The sequence below is a fragment of the Cenococcum geophilum genome (assembly GCF_001692895.1).
Source record: "Cenococcum geophilum 1.58 unplaced genomic scaffold K441scaffold_6, whole genome shotgun sequence".
Lineage (NCBI taxonomy): Eukaryota > Fungi > Ascomycota > Dothideomycetes > Gloniales > Gloniaceae > Cenococcum > Cenococcum geophilum.
The window spans coordinates 2,686,657-2,699,814 of record NW_027137564.1 but is presented as its reverse complement, the minus strand read 5'-3'; the positions used below and the strand labels follow the sequence as shown (position 1 = coordinate 2,699,814).

Sequence of the window (13,158 nt, the reverse complement as noted above, 5' to 3'; positions counted from 1 at the left end):
CAATGAACTCCCAAGCGCTAAAAACAATGATTGGCCCAGACCACTTGCGACTTCAATTTGAAGATGCTTGTCGTCTGATATGCACCAATTGATTGCTCGATTTTACGCTTGAACGAGACGTCGTACGTTCCCGTAGTTGCACGGCATCGCCTTTAACACGTGTGCGGCGATGTGTGCCTTTTTTTTTGGAAATCACGTGAAGAATATGTGGGCATAATGACTTCATTGCTCATAATACAAACCCCTCTCTCTGATGTCAAATCGCTGTATTACCAATCCTCGCATTTTTTTGTCGCTACTAGCAGCGTACCCATTGCATGTAACAGTATGGCTCCACCAGCACCGCGGGAACGAGGTCGGCCATTTCGAAGAGGGCTTGGTTTCAGTGAAAGGGGAGGTGGCAGAGGTGGCAGTAGCAGAGAAGTCGAAGAAAACAGAGGCAGAAAGCTCAATGCTTGTCGACAATTTCAACAAACACGGAACTGTCGGTTCGGAGCCCAATGCAAATTCTCCCATGACCTATCCTCGAATTCCAATAGCGTAGGATCAAGACCGTTTCGAGAAACGCCAGAGGAAACACCGGAACAACAAAGAGCGAAAGCCGACTATAATTCTTGGAAGAGAAATATCAAGAATCTACCAGTGCCAAATGATACTAGGACGATTGAAAGACTATGGAGCGGCGCTCTGGATATTCTAAATGATGACGACAGAGACTGGAAGCAGATGCTTCCACGAGACCTTGACGACGATGACAAATACGGCCGCGACCACATTCGGGCTTTACTAACTATGGTAGCCAACAATCATGGCTCCAGTCAATTCGTCAAGCTCTCTCGACCGTTCCTTCTAGTCATTACTCACCCAGCATTGTTAGACTGCTTGTCAGTTGACACATACGTTGGAGGTCTGTACAATTTCATCAGTGGTAACCATGGGACCCGAGCAATTCCTTTCTTCCAACGTCTCAGCAACAGCTTGCTCGAAGAATATCTCGAAGCCACAGTCTCTACATCAACGGCAACCTTAGAAACAACACTCATCGCTATGGCGACCGCGCTTTGTGAGCTGCTCAGAAGAGAGCAACGGGCGACTTTTAACGAGGAGCTTCCAGATTTACTCAATTCACTGGAGAACATTGCAGAGATTACTCGCGCCGATAGGCAGTCTATGGCATTTCAGATCGTCACTAATCGAATTGGAGAGCTTCGAGCAATGGTAGCACGGGCGAACGGTCTAGTCAATCACACGGAGGAGCCACAGTTGAAAGGTATCTCAACTACGGTAGTGACCTCTACATATCCTCGAGATGTTGTACTACCGCAAGGGCGACACGATAACGACAACATGGACATTACGAAGATCAATATCCTTCCAACTGAGGACGAAATTCGGAGCAATCATCCAGAATTTCTGCCTTCTACTGACCTTGATCAGCCTCATTTCCTCGCTGATCAAGCCCAGCGTCACCTTGATACTCACTTTCGCCTACTCCGTCATGATATTTTTGGTGAATTGAAAGAGGCGCTTGGAGGATTGATGCTTGCAGTAGAGAACAACTCAACCTTGCTTGATAATTCGAAGCTTAGTGTTGGAAACATACGAGCTTACCCTTATCCCAAAGCTCAGATCAAGCATATCTCCTTCGATCATCGGCAAGGATTAGAAGCCCAGATATCTTTCCCTCACCCTTTACTTCTACGTAAAAAATCACTCCCGGAGAAACGTAAGTGGTGGGAAGATTCGAAGCGCTTAGAAGAAGGTGTTTTACTATGCTTTGTCTCACTCAAAAATGCAAAAAGCTCGCTCTTGTTCTTCACGACCAGTAGAAAGTGTACAGATGCGAAGAAAAACTGTAGTCTCGGCTCTCATGACAACCAAGCAAGTATCTCCGCAAAGCTTGCTACTCTTCGACAGGACGACGTAGAATTGATGACCCATTTGAGTTGTCACAATGTACGAGGGGTTCTCATTGAGTTCCCAGGTGTTCTGCTGGCGACTTTCATTCCAATCCTCGAAAATCTCCAGGCTATGCAGAAGCTGAGCCGATTGCCATTCCGTCAGTGGATTCTTCCCGATCGAATTTCTACTCAGGGAAGTAGTTCGAAGCACCTAGAGATTCCACCGCCGCTTTATGCACGAGGCCCAAACTTCGAGTTCTCATTACAGAAAATTTTGAAGGACCCCGGTAGCAATGCTCTTATGAGTCCAAGAGAGTCAGTCAACAATGAAGCTATCATTGATCAGCTGAGTGCCAGAACAGAGCTTGACCGTGGGCAATGCAAGGCCCTCATTTCGGCACTTACCCGCGAGTTCGCCTTCATTCAAGGTCCACCGGGTACCGGCAAGTCCTTCCTCGGTGTCCGTCTCATGAGGGTGTTGTTAGATTGCAAGAGGAAAGCTCATTTGGGACCAATAGTTGTTGTGTAAGTTATACACTCGGATTTAGGGCTGATCACTAATTATTTGTGAAGCTGCTATACCAATCATGCATTAGACCAATTTCTGGAAAATCTTCTCGATGTTGGCATTGAAAAGATTCTTCGAATGGGAGGCCAAAGCCACTCCACTAGACTAGAAGGCAAAAATCTGCGTGTAGTTTCTCAGGGTGAAGGCAAGACTAAATTCGAAGGTTATACTGTTGCAACAATTTACAAGGAACTCGAACATCTAGAAACGGCGATCAACTTAGCTCTCGATGAGCTACATGACGTAGAGAAACGGCAAGAATGGCCTAATTTCAAAAAACATCTTGCCAATAATTACCCCACCATACACTCCAAGTTCTCTCGTATTGACAAAGACGGTTTTGAGACAGTTGGTAGAGAGCCTTTTGACCTTTGGAGGCCAACCGGAAAGCTACTAGGCAAATCGAATAGTTCGGATCAGTCAGAACAGGCCAACTCGACATCAACAATACAGCAAATACTAGTGTCAGCAAATGCAAACATTTATTCACTATCACAGCGTGATAGGGTCCGTCTCATAGAACATTGGATCCAAGAGATTCGCGAAGATGTGACAGACCGTCTCTATGAACTGGTAAAAGAGGCCGATGGCCTTCGCAAGAAATTGGCTAACATACATGACGACGTTGACCGACGAGTTCTCCAAACGGCAGATGTTATTGGTGTTACAACAACCGGTCTAGCAAAAAGGATTTCTACCCTCAAACATGTCAAATGCAAGGTGGTTATATGCGAGGAAGCTGGGGAGGTTATGGAACCACATATGATATCTGCTTTACTACCCAGTGTCGAGCATTTCATCCAGATTGGTGACCACGAACAACTACGTCCTCAGATAAACAACTATAGCCTATCCCTTGAAAACCCACGCGGTTTACCATATCAGTTGGACCGCAGTCAGTTTGAGCGACTTTCAGTCGGAGAGCGAGGAAGGCCTGCATTTCCAGTGGCGCAACTAAATGTGCAACGGCGCATGAGAGTACGAAAATCCTTCCTGATGTTGTTGGTATGCGTAAAAATGTTTTCTGGCTCGACCACGATAACGCCGAAGAAGGTTCGCACGAAGATATACATCAAAAGTCGCATAGCAACGTCTGGGAAGTGGAAATTACACACGCACTTGTTCGGCATATCGTACGTCAGGGTGTCTACAACAGTAACGATATTGCAGTGTTGACACCATACACTGGACAGTTGCAAAAGTTACGAACAGCGATGCGTAATGACTTTGAGATCGTTATCAGTGAGCGTGACGAGGAGGCGCTTGAGAAAGAAGGGTTCAACGCCGAAGACTCTGGATCAGAAGGCGAACAGACGAGCAGCCAGGTGAGCTCTAGGAGCAAGCCACTAGAGAAGAAGAAGTTGAGCGAACTTTTACGAATATCTACAGTCGATAATTTTCAAGGCGAGGAGGCCCGGGTCATTATCGTGTCATTGGTTCGAAGTAACAAGAGAAAAAAGGTTGGATTTCTTAGGACTACTAATCGTATAAATGTTCTTCTCAGTCGGGCACAACACGGCATGTATCTCATCGGTAACGCCGACACATACTCCGACGTACCCATGTGGGAACGGGTCATCAGTGCGTTGCAATCAACGGATTCAGTTGGCAAGGCTTTTGGTCTTTGCTGCCCTCGACACATGGATATAGAGATGGAAGCCTCCCAGCCCGATGACTTTGCCAAACTCAGCCCTGAGGGCGGATGCCAACTTGCTTGTGATAGACGCCTCCCAGACTGCGGTCACCGATGTCAAGCTAGATGCCACTCTGAGAGCATGCACCAAGTCTTCGCATGCCCACAGCCTTGCCAGCGCCTCCACAAGCCGTGCAATCATAGTTGCCAGAAGAAAACCTGCGGCGAAGACTGCGGTCCTTGCATGGTTCGGTGGGACAACATACCTCTTCCGTGCGGCCATTCGAAAAATGGCGTTCAATGTTTCCAGTTGCAAGATCTCAGAAAAATCGTATGCAAGGTTCTCGTTCACAGGCAGGTTCCAGGCTGCAAGCACATTGTGGAAGTCCCGTGCTCGCGGGATGTCTCAGCTGAATCCTTTAGCTGTCCCACGGCTTGTAAAACGAATTTGGCGTGTGGACATCCATGTCCAGGCACCTGTGGTCGATGTAATAAGAAAGATGGGGATGGTCAGCCAATTGCTAAGCATTTCTCATGTACGAAAACCTGTGGTCGGCGATTTGGAACCTGCAATCACAATTGTCCGAAACTTTGTCATAGCGGCAGTGATTGCGGCCCATGTTTTTCAGCTTGCGAGGTAAGAGCGTTAGTTTCAATTCGTAACATGCTAGGAGTGAAACCCTGCTAACGGTAAAAAGGTTCGATGTGCACACTCCCGATGTACCCAGCGATGTCATCAAGCGTGTGCTCCGTGTGTGGAGAAATGCACTTGGTCTTGCGAGCATAAAGGGGATTGTACCATGCCGTGCTCTGCACCATGTAACCGTCTTCCATGCAACAAGCGCTGTTCAAGAAACCTTTCCTGCGGCCATCAATGTCCTGGGATCTGTGGCGAAATATGCCCAGAAAGCTATTGCCATACATGCTCAGCTAAACAAGATGCTCGAGTGGATATGCTCGAATTCAAATCGTACGGTGAGATTGACCTGGATGAAACGCCTATCGTTGTTCTCGGGTGCGGCCATTTTTTCACTGCGGAGACCCTGGATGGCCATATGGGAATGTCAGAGGTATATACGATTGATGCATTGGGAGAATTCACCGAACTTCGGGACATGTCTAATGAGCTGGCTATTTCGATACCTCGCTGCCCCGATTGTCAATGCGCGGTTCGACAGTATGCAACCCAACGCTATAACCGGGTAATAAATAGGGCTGTGATTGATGAGTTGTCGAAAAGATTCCTCGTGACCGGAAAGGAAGAACTTCGCGGACTGGAGCTGGAAATTAAGAAAATGGAGCAAGATTTAGAGGTCTCCAGAGATGAGATCACCAAGTCGCTTCACCCAAAACCAATGTTTACATATTCTGTTGAGAAGGTTACTCCTGCACAAGTAATAGGGATTACCAAGAAACTCCAAGGACGACACGAAAAGGTTAGGAACCTTGAAAAGAAAATCAAGTCCTTCCGCGACAAGGTTGCCGAAGAAAACCAGCCGGCACAAAAGCTTCATAACGCTACTATCCACGCTGCCAGACAAAGAAGTATTGACAGTCTAATGGCAGATTTGAATGTCGTTGATAAAGTACCAGCTGTTCCGCGCGACCGCCGGATAACCCTTGGCGCCAGATTGGCGAAGATTAAGATGGAGCATATTGCACTGGTCGACAAGTTCAGCATTGCCCAAGAAGTCCGGTCAGCACAGTTAAGACAGCCTGAGATATCTATCAAGATGCCTGGCGGGGTTCCCAATCAGCTCGCCAAGCTATTCTTTCAGACGTGCAGGACCTTTACCAACGACTGTGATGCTGAGAATCTACCGAAACTCGCGGTTGAGGCCTCCATTTACTACTCAAGGATTGCATTGGCAAACGAAAATTTCTGCCGTTCCGCTAATGTGGACGTTGAACATGCCTCGAAGTACGTAGAGACAGCCAAAGAGTTGTTGACAAAGGCGGAGGAGTTATGCAAACAGCCATTCCAGAACGCAAAGGAGTTGCGCAAAGCCGTAGAGCAGTTAATGAAATTGCTTCAAAGGCAGTGGTATGAGGAGATTACTGCGGAAGAAATTGCCGCTATCAAGAATGCGATGGTCAGTGGCCCGGGAGGGATTGCTACCCACTCTGGTCACTGGTATAACTGTGTAAATGGGCATCCGGTAAGTTTAGAGAATGTTCATCCACTTTTTCTGGTTTCTGACTCTTCAATAGTTTGCGATTGGTGAGTGTGGTATGCCGATGCAACTGGCTCGGTGCCCTGAGTGCGGAGAACCCGTTGGTGGACAGAACCACCAGGGAGTTGCGGGGGTAACTCGTGCAATGAATATGGAACACTAGGTTCTTGGCAATTATGTGGGTCTTGGGAATCTCTTTGTGTTAATGGGTCGTTGGGGGGGGGAGGGTTTCTGTAACAGTGCAGTGTGGGAGAATTGAATGAGCGACTTGATTGTAAATCTATGGGTATCAAGTGGTATAAATACATGAAATGGTAGCTGAAATGGGAACAGTGATCTGCAAGCAATATTGATCTGCGATCAATATATTGGGTGGCGTTGAGGCTGTCTCGGCAGCACCGTAGTCGGTTACAGTTTCGGTACATACTCTGTAGCAGTTGGTTATCTGCAGGCATTCTGTGTCGTTAAAGGGATAAATTGGGATCCGGGTATGGGTCTTTGGCATTTTAAATTCGGGGACATGGCTAGATGAACATAAGGAGTTATCTTATACGCCGCTGAGATGTGCACTTGATTTTGGGTGGTCTCCTTCTGCCCTCATGAATGACTTCGGATACTCCAGGGAAATAAAGGTCTTCTATTATATGTAACGTTGTGAGAGACTTTAGATCTCACCAAAATTCACACGGCGTGATGAGGGCTCAACGAATGGCCGCTCATGTGGACGACTTTCTTAACAGTGCATGTGATAATCCGTTCCAGAAACATCTTGTATTGAGGATCTGGGAATCAAAATCTGCAGGTTACTTTCGAACCCGAGACTTTTGGAAGAGTCATAAAGTAACTGGCATTCCTCACATTGAACCAACCAAACAGCAAGGCGGAAGATTATAAGGCTTGAGAGAAAGAGTGAAAGTAGGAAAGGGAGAATCATGTTTGGTTGTAGAATTAAGGCAATGCCAAGTTATCTGTTTGAAGTACCGAATTCCGAGTGGTGTCCGTGCGAAAGGTCAGCTCCTTGTCAACCACGCGAAAACCGGCTTCCACAACGTCATCTCTTTACTTTCGATGATACGACGCCAATTGGGGCCATGTCGCCTGGGAAGCCTTGGTATTTTTGGAGCAACTCTCTATCATGGCAATTCACACTTTTGTACATACGCAATCCAAATCTACATTCAAACTCTACCATTTCTTTCTGAGGCTTCTTGATAATTTTTGGAGCTTGTGAAGGCCTAACATCATAGGCACATTAATAGAGCCGGGTTTATCGAGCTCTACTAGCTTTCACGAACAAGTCCCGCTAGACCACACCCAATGTCCGGCAATGAAAATACAGAAACCGGCCGACGAGATCACAGAGCCCCCTATACAGCTCACCACCCCATCCCAACCATCCAGCGATATCGAGAGGAGAAGCAGCAACGGCAGGAAAGCTTCGGCGGCCAGGAAGAGGAGTCAGAACGCAAATCGCATCATATTAGAGATACAGCAAGCCGATATCGATATGGTGAGGAGGCTCCTGTAGACGGGTCCGAACAACCATACCAGAGCGAAACCAAGAATACTGGACAAGATGAGGGTGTGGCAGATGATCAAGAGGAGGATTCCGATACACAACATGATAGGTTGGACCGGAAGCAAGGCCAGGATGAGCACGACGATACCGCTGAAGACACATCGCAGGCTCTGTCGAATGAACAAGACCCCAAACAGAAGAGGAAAACTATGGAAAAGAGAAAGGGAGACTGTGCGGAAAGGGAGGTTACGGATCCTGTTACGCATCTGCCAGTCATCATCCACGACTTTACTGCCGATGACTTGAAGAGGACACCAGAGAACGGCCCTCCGGCAGGTACAGAACATCGTTCGGCGACTGGCAGTGACGCAATGAACAGAGGGGATCGTCAATTGCGAGATGAGCAATCGGAAGCACAAGAAGCTCACGAAGCAATGGAGATGCTCTTTCCTCCGCCGGAGTTCGCAGCCGCTAGAGATGAGATAACGCAAGTGTATAAAACTGCTATTACGACTGGCCTAGGAATCGTAGCAACGTCATTGACTATCATTATCCTCGTTTCACAGGTTGTCCGAAGCACTACAGGCATCTCAGGAATGATATTCACTTCCATAGAATTGGCTGTTGCTTTGGGTGTTTCCGCTGCAATCATTCTGGGCATGCAGCAATGGACTGAGAACAGAATCAAAGGCGTTTGGGAGGATGAGATCTGGGAGGCTGAAAGACACCAGGGAAATAAATTGGCGAAATCCGAGACTGCCGAGTCTACACAATGGCTTAATTCGCTTCTTGCATCCATTTGGCCTCTCGTCAACCCTGATTTATTCATTAGTGTAGCCGACACTTTGGAGGTAGGTCCTATAATTAACTAACCAGGCTTCGTAGTTGACGATTCTTAGGATGTTATGCAAGTGAGTTTGCCAAGAATGGTCCGAATGGTCAGTGTTGACGACATTGGCCAAGGCAGCGAAGCATTGCGTATCCTTGGAATTCGATGGCTACCAACTGGCGCTGCTGCGAAAGCCGTATCAGAAGACGGTAAACTGCGGTCTGGCAATAGCGAGATGAATAACAGCGATAGAACTGTTCCTGGGGAAGGAGAAGTTCAAGACAAATCAGAAGACGACAATTCTAAAGAAAAGAGGGGCATTAGGAACGAGGATAAAGAAAAGAATGAAAACGTTGTGGAAGGCATGGAAGCTGAAGAAGGTGATTTTGTTAATGTCGAGATTGCTTTTGCATACCGTCCAAGAACTAGGAAAAGGGGCATGCGGAACCGGGCAAAAAACGCACATCTTTACCTTGCGTTTTACCTCCCAGCGAATGTAAAGTTCCGTAAGTACTTCCTATTGGGCTCCGATTTTGAAAGTTTAATCTCCGATTGATTTTATACTAACAATCGCTAGCTGTATGGGTTGAGTTACATGGCATTGTCGGGACTCTACGTCTGCGAATTCAACTTACGCCAGACCCGCCGTTTTTCTCTCTCTGCACGGTTACCTTCCTTGGCCAACCCAAGGTTGACCTTTCATGCATTCCATTAATAAAAAGAGGCCCTAATATCATGGATCTACCTCTGATCTCAAGATTCGTCCAGAGCTCGGTTGACGCTGCCATGGCTGAGTACGTAGCTCCCAAAAGCTTGACTCTTGATCTCAAAGACATGCTTGTTGGTGATGATTTCAAGAAAGATACTGTAGCTCGAGGCGTGTTTGTTGTGCGGATCAAGCGTGCATTTGACTTCAAAGAGGGTGATGCTGGCATCGCTGGGATCAAAAAGGGATCCGCCGACCCTTACGTCTCTGTTGGGTGGGCGAAGTTCGGGAAACCTCTTTGGTCCACGCGGGTTCTAATATCAGAGATGGAGCCTCATTGGGATGAAACCGCCTTTATCCTAGTCACGCCCGAGGAGCTTAATGTGGATGACCGTCTTCGTGTTCAGTTGTGGGATTCAGATCGCACTACTGCAGACGATGACCTTGGTCGTATTGAGGTTGATATCAAGCATCTTATGCGCGATTCGCATACAAATGGGAAGATGTGTGATAGACAAGATGGATTTAAGTCACTCAAGGCTGGAGAGGGGATGCCAGGGAAGCTTGATTGGAGTGTTGGGTATTTCTCGAAGAAGAGAATCACAGACTCTCAGCTTGCGCATCAAGAAGAAGATCCCAGTGTCAAAAATATTGACCAGCTAAAAGCGAAAGTATACGAGGAAGCCGGCCGAAAACTTCGAGAGGCTAGGAAAGATGAATCTGCCGAAATTGAGCAACAAAAGGCACAGGACTTCAAGGTAAGATGAATTCTATACATTGTGTAGCTGGCGAAGGTACTAAGTTCCACAGGCACGTCAAGATCAACTCATCATCGGCTCACCTCCACCGCAAGAGTACCCTAGTGGCATACTTTCTGTTCAGATTCATCAAATAACGAGCCTCGAATTAGAATCCATTAACAAGAACCGAGCTAGCACGAATGAAGACGCTAGCGGCGAGGAAGAAGAAGGCGATGACCTCCCCAGCGCTTATTGTACCATAATTCTCAACCATCAGAAAATCTTCAGGACCCGAACGAAGCCTAAGAATGCGAAACCATTCGTGGGTTTTCTAAACTCGTTATCCTATAATTTACTAATACATCCCATAGTTTAACGCTGGCTGTGAACGTTTCATTCGGGATTTCCGCAACTCCGAAATTCATATCAGTGTGAGAGATGCTCGCGTGCACGAAGACGACCCCCTCCTTGGCGTAGTATACCTCCCTCTCAACAAGCTGTTTGCCCATCGCTCGCAAATCAACGGTTACTTCCCACTTTCCGGTGGCATTGGTTACGGTCGTGCTCGCATCTCTCTTGTTTTCCGTTCCATACAGCTTCAAGCTCCAAAATCATTGCTTGGGTGGGATTACGGCACCGTGGAAGTGGCACCAGAGATAAGGTCGAGTGATCTACCACATGATCTACAAGGCATGAGAATCAAAGTGCGGACAACTCTCGCTAGAGGCAAGCTGCGGTCCGAAGGCCAAGGTGTATGGAAGAGCAAGCGGGGTCATACGCTACGTCTCCCGGTGCGGAAGAGATATTGCACACCACTCATGGTCGAATTCCGCACGGCGTCAACAATGCTGGATCATACGCCAGCCTTTGCAGTGCTCTGGCTCAAGGACATTCCAGACAACGAGGAACAGTCGATCAAGCTGCCAGTTTGGAAAGGCAACCTCAAACGCGCAGAGACAAATTGTTTGGAGGAATACGGTGAAAAAGTTGGCTCAATCGAGATAAAATTGACGTTCTGGAGCGGGCTGAGTGGGTATCGTAGTAAGCTAGCCAGCAAAGACATCAACTTGGGAGATGTGATGGAGGTGTTGGATACCTGCGCCGATAATGATGGGATGGATTTCAATGATGAAGATAGCAAGGCCGAGAGTGATAGAGAGAGTGGTAGTGACTCCGACTCCGACTCCGCCTCTGATTCAGCGGATGAAATGACACCCACAACACGTAGTGGGGCTAGTAGTGAGAGCTTGGAGTCCAATGGGAAGAGAGGGATGGTAGACCAGATCAAAGACTACAAAGCTCATCGGAAGCAACTTAATCGCAGAAATAGGGGGTTGATGCAGTGGAAGGTGAGTCTTAAACATCATAAAAGAGTTCAGAGGGTTACTGAGGAACTTGTACTCACATTACTTTGTTATTTTCAGGGACCCAGGACAGTTCAATGGATGAAGCATAAAGTTGAGCACGGCCAGCAACACGTAGCAAGCGCCTTCAAGTACAACGAACGCGACACAGGCATCGAGACGGAGGCGTAACAGAATATGGTTAGCTTCGTAATTCGGAATGCTGCTTGGTAATAGTCTGACGAGCATACAAAATAAAACGGCGTCGGTAGGAAGTTATTCGGGGCGGATTGGTGGAACTGTTACTCTGGGTTGGAAGGTAATCCGATATATTATCGTGAAATTCGATGTGCAGGTCCGGCTCAGGCCATAAAATTGAAGCAATTGCCATAGCTAAATCTAATTATGGTCGATATTATAAGCTAAGTCCTTTTTGTCGTTGCGGCTTGTTGGGATATTCAAGAGGTATTGTCTAAGCAGCAGTAAGGCATATTTGTCTCAGGACAACCATTTGTAGCCGCCGCCCGCATGCCATTATTCTCATTCGGTCAAAGCCCTAGCCCACACATGTAGCGCATAGACAATCTCTTAAGGTAGCGAATTCTCCGGATATAAGCAATTGCTTGGCAGCCAACACAGCTCATCAATACAACGCAAAGATAGATCAATATACACCTAATTTTTACCCAAACCTAATCCTTTCTTAATATTTTCAATGCCCAATCCTCAAAAAAGGAAGCGCACGCGCTTTTCTACTCCACTACCCGTCGTCGCAGAGGATAGAGATGGCCACGGGCAGCTCGAGACCCCACAGCGCTCTACTATCTTTGTAGTCCTGTACTTCTGCCAGCAGGAGGCTATACCTTATTCTCTTAATAAACTAAAGGAGCACTTTAATATCCCTAGATCTACTGCCTCCAATGTCCTCAGAAGCAAGCGCGCTTATTATCTCCAGTACTTAAATAAACTAGACCTTCGCGGAGCACCTCGTTAACTTATAAACTCGGACGCTAACGTAATCGCAACATACATTAATTAGTGCCCATTTAAGGAGAAGGGAGACCTATAGCCAGAGCTTACTTTTAAAGCCAGTGTAAACCCTCTAGAGGGCAAGGAGAACCTTATATAGCAGATAATTTAGCAGCGCGTTATAGAAGTTTCTGGCATTAAGACTCACACAGCTGCTATTAAAGAAGATTATCCGCCGTGTGTGAGGGAGGAGCGAGTATAGTAGTACGTTATTTAGTTAGAACTCCGCCCTTACGGCGTATACTAAAGGAAGGTAATCTGGTGCAATAAGATTTATTAGGCTACTGGTCCCAAATACGTACGTAAAGTAAAAAGGAGGCCTAGCAAGGAGGAGAGGTAGAAGCCCTTAAATATTTAGTATAATAAGGACACGCACTGTCGGAACATTAATCACGTGACGTAGTGTGGTTACAGGTCGGCTAGGCCACGCTAAAAGGTCGGCCTACCATAAGCGCTAATGCACAATCCCTGTACGGGGCAGCCCCAGCTCAAAATACAAAGTCGTATNGTCAACCGAGCCCAAATCGCTTATTCTACCACACAACTTACCTTCTAATTAAAATTAATTATTATAAGTAACTAGTTATAATATATTTAGAATATATTTAGAACGTATTTAGAACGTATTTAAAACGTATTTAGAATATATTTAATATATATTCTAATTTAAATAATTTTTTAGGCCTATAAAATAGTATCTTAGAGTTAAATATAGC

The 13,158-nt window shown here is 46.7% G+C and overlaps 3 protein-coding genes across 3 annotated transcripts; all 3 read left to right on the top strand.

Moving 5' to 3' along the window:
• Positions 1–276: 276 nt before the first annotated feature.
• K441DRAFT_703268 (NFX1-type zinc finger-containing protein 1) lies at positions 277–6,439 on the top strand (the record flags this gene model as incomplete). Its single annotated transcript, XM_067653463.1, has 8 exons — positions 277–2,426; positions 2,475–3,414; positions 3,447–3,606; positions 3,640–4,089; positions 4,120–4,539; positions 4,576–4,739; positions 4,801–6,261; positions 6,314–6,439. Exons 1-8 carry the CDS (start codon positions 328–330, stop codon positions 6,437–6,439), a joined length of 5,820 nt encoding a protein of 1,939 aa, XP_067508218.1. The 5' UTR covers positions 277–327.
• An 857-nt stretch (positions 6,440–7,296) lies between these two features.
• Positions 7,297–12,082, top strand: K441DRAFT_693467 (meiotically up-regulated gene 190 protein). Its single transcript, XM_067652654.1, has 6 exons — positions 7,297–8,646; positions 8,695–9,130; positions 9,202–10,088; positions 10,141–10,392; positions 10,442–11,419; positions 11,495–12,082. The coding sequence occupies exons 1-6, from the start codon at positions 7,594–7,596 to the stop codon at positions 11,603–11,605; spliced, it is 3,717 nt and encodes a 1,238-aa protein (XP_067508217.1). The 5' UTR covers positions 7,297–7,593; the 3' UTR covers positions 11,606–12,082.
• A 15-nt stretch (positions 12,083–12,097) lies between these two features.
• Positions 12,098–12,755, top strand: K441DRAFT_654003 (uncharacterized protein). Its single transcript, XM_067647628.1, has 3 exons — positions 12,098–12,423; positions 12,494–12,533; positions 12,591–12,755. The coding sequence occupies exon 1, from the start codon at positions 12,129–12,131 to the stop codon at positions 12,405–12,407; it is 279 nt and encodes a 92-aa protein (XP_067508216.1). The 5' UTR covers positions 12,098–12,128; the 3' UTR covers positions 12,408–12,423; positions 12,494–12,533; positions 12,591–12,755.
• Positions 12,756–13,158: the final 403 nt, after the last annotated feature.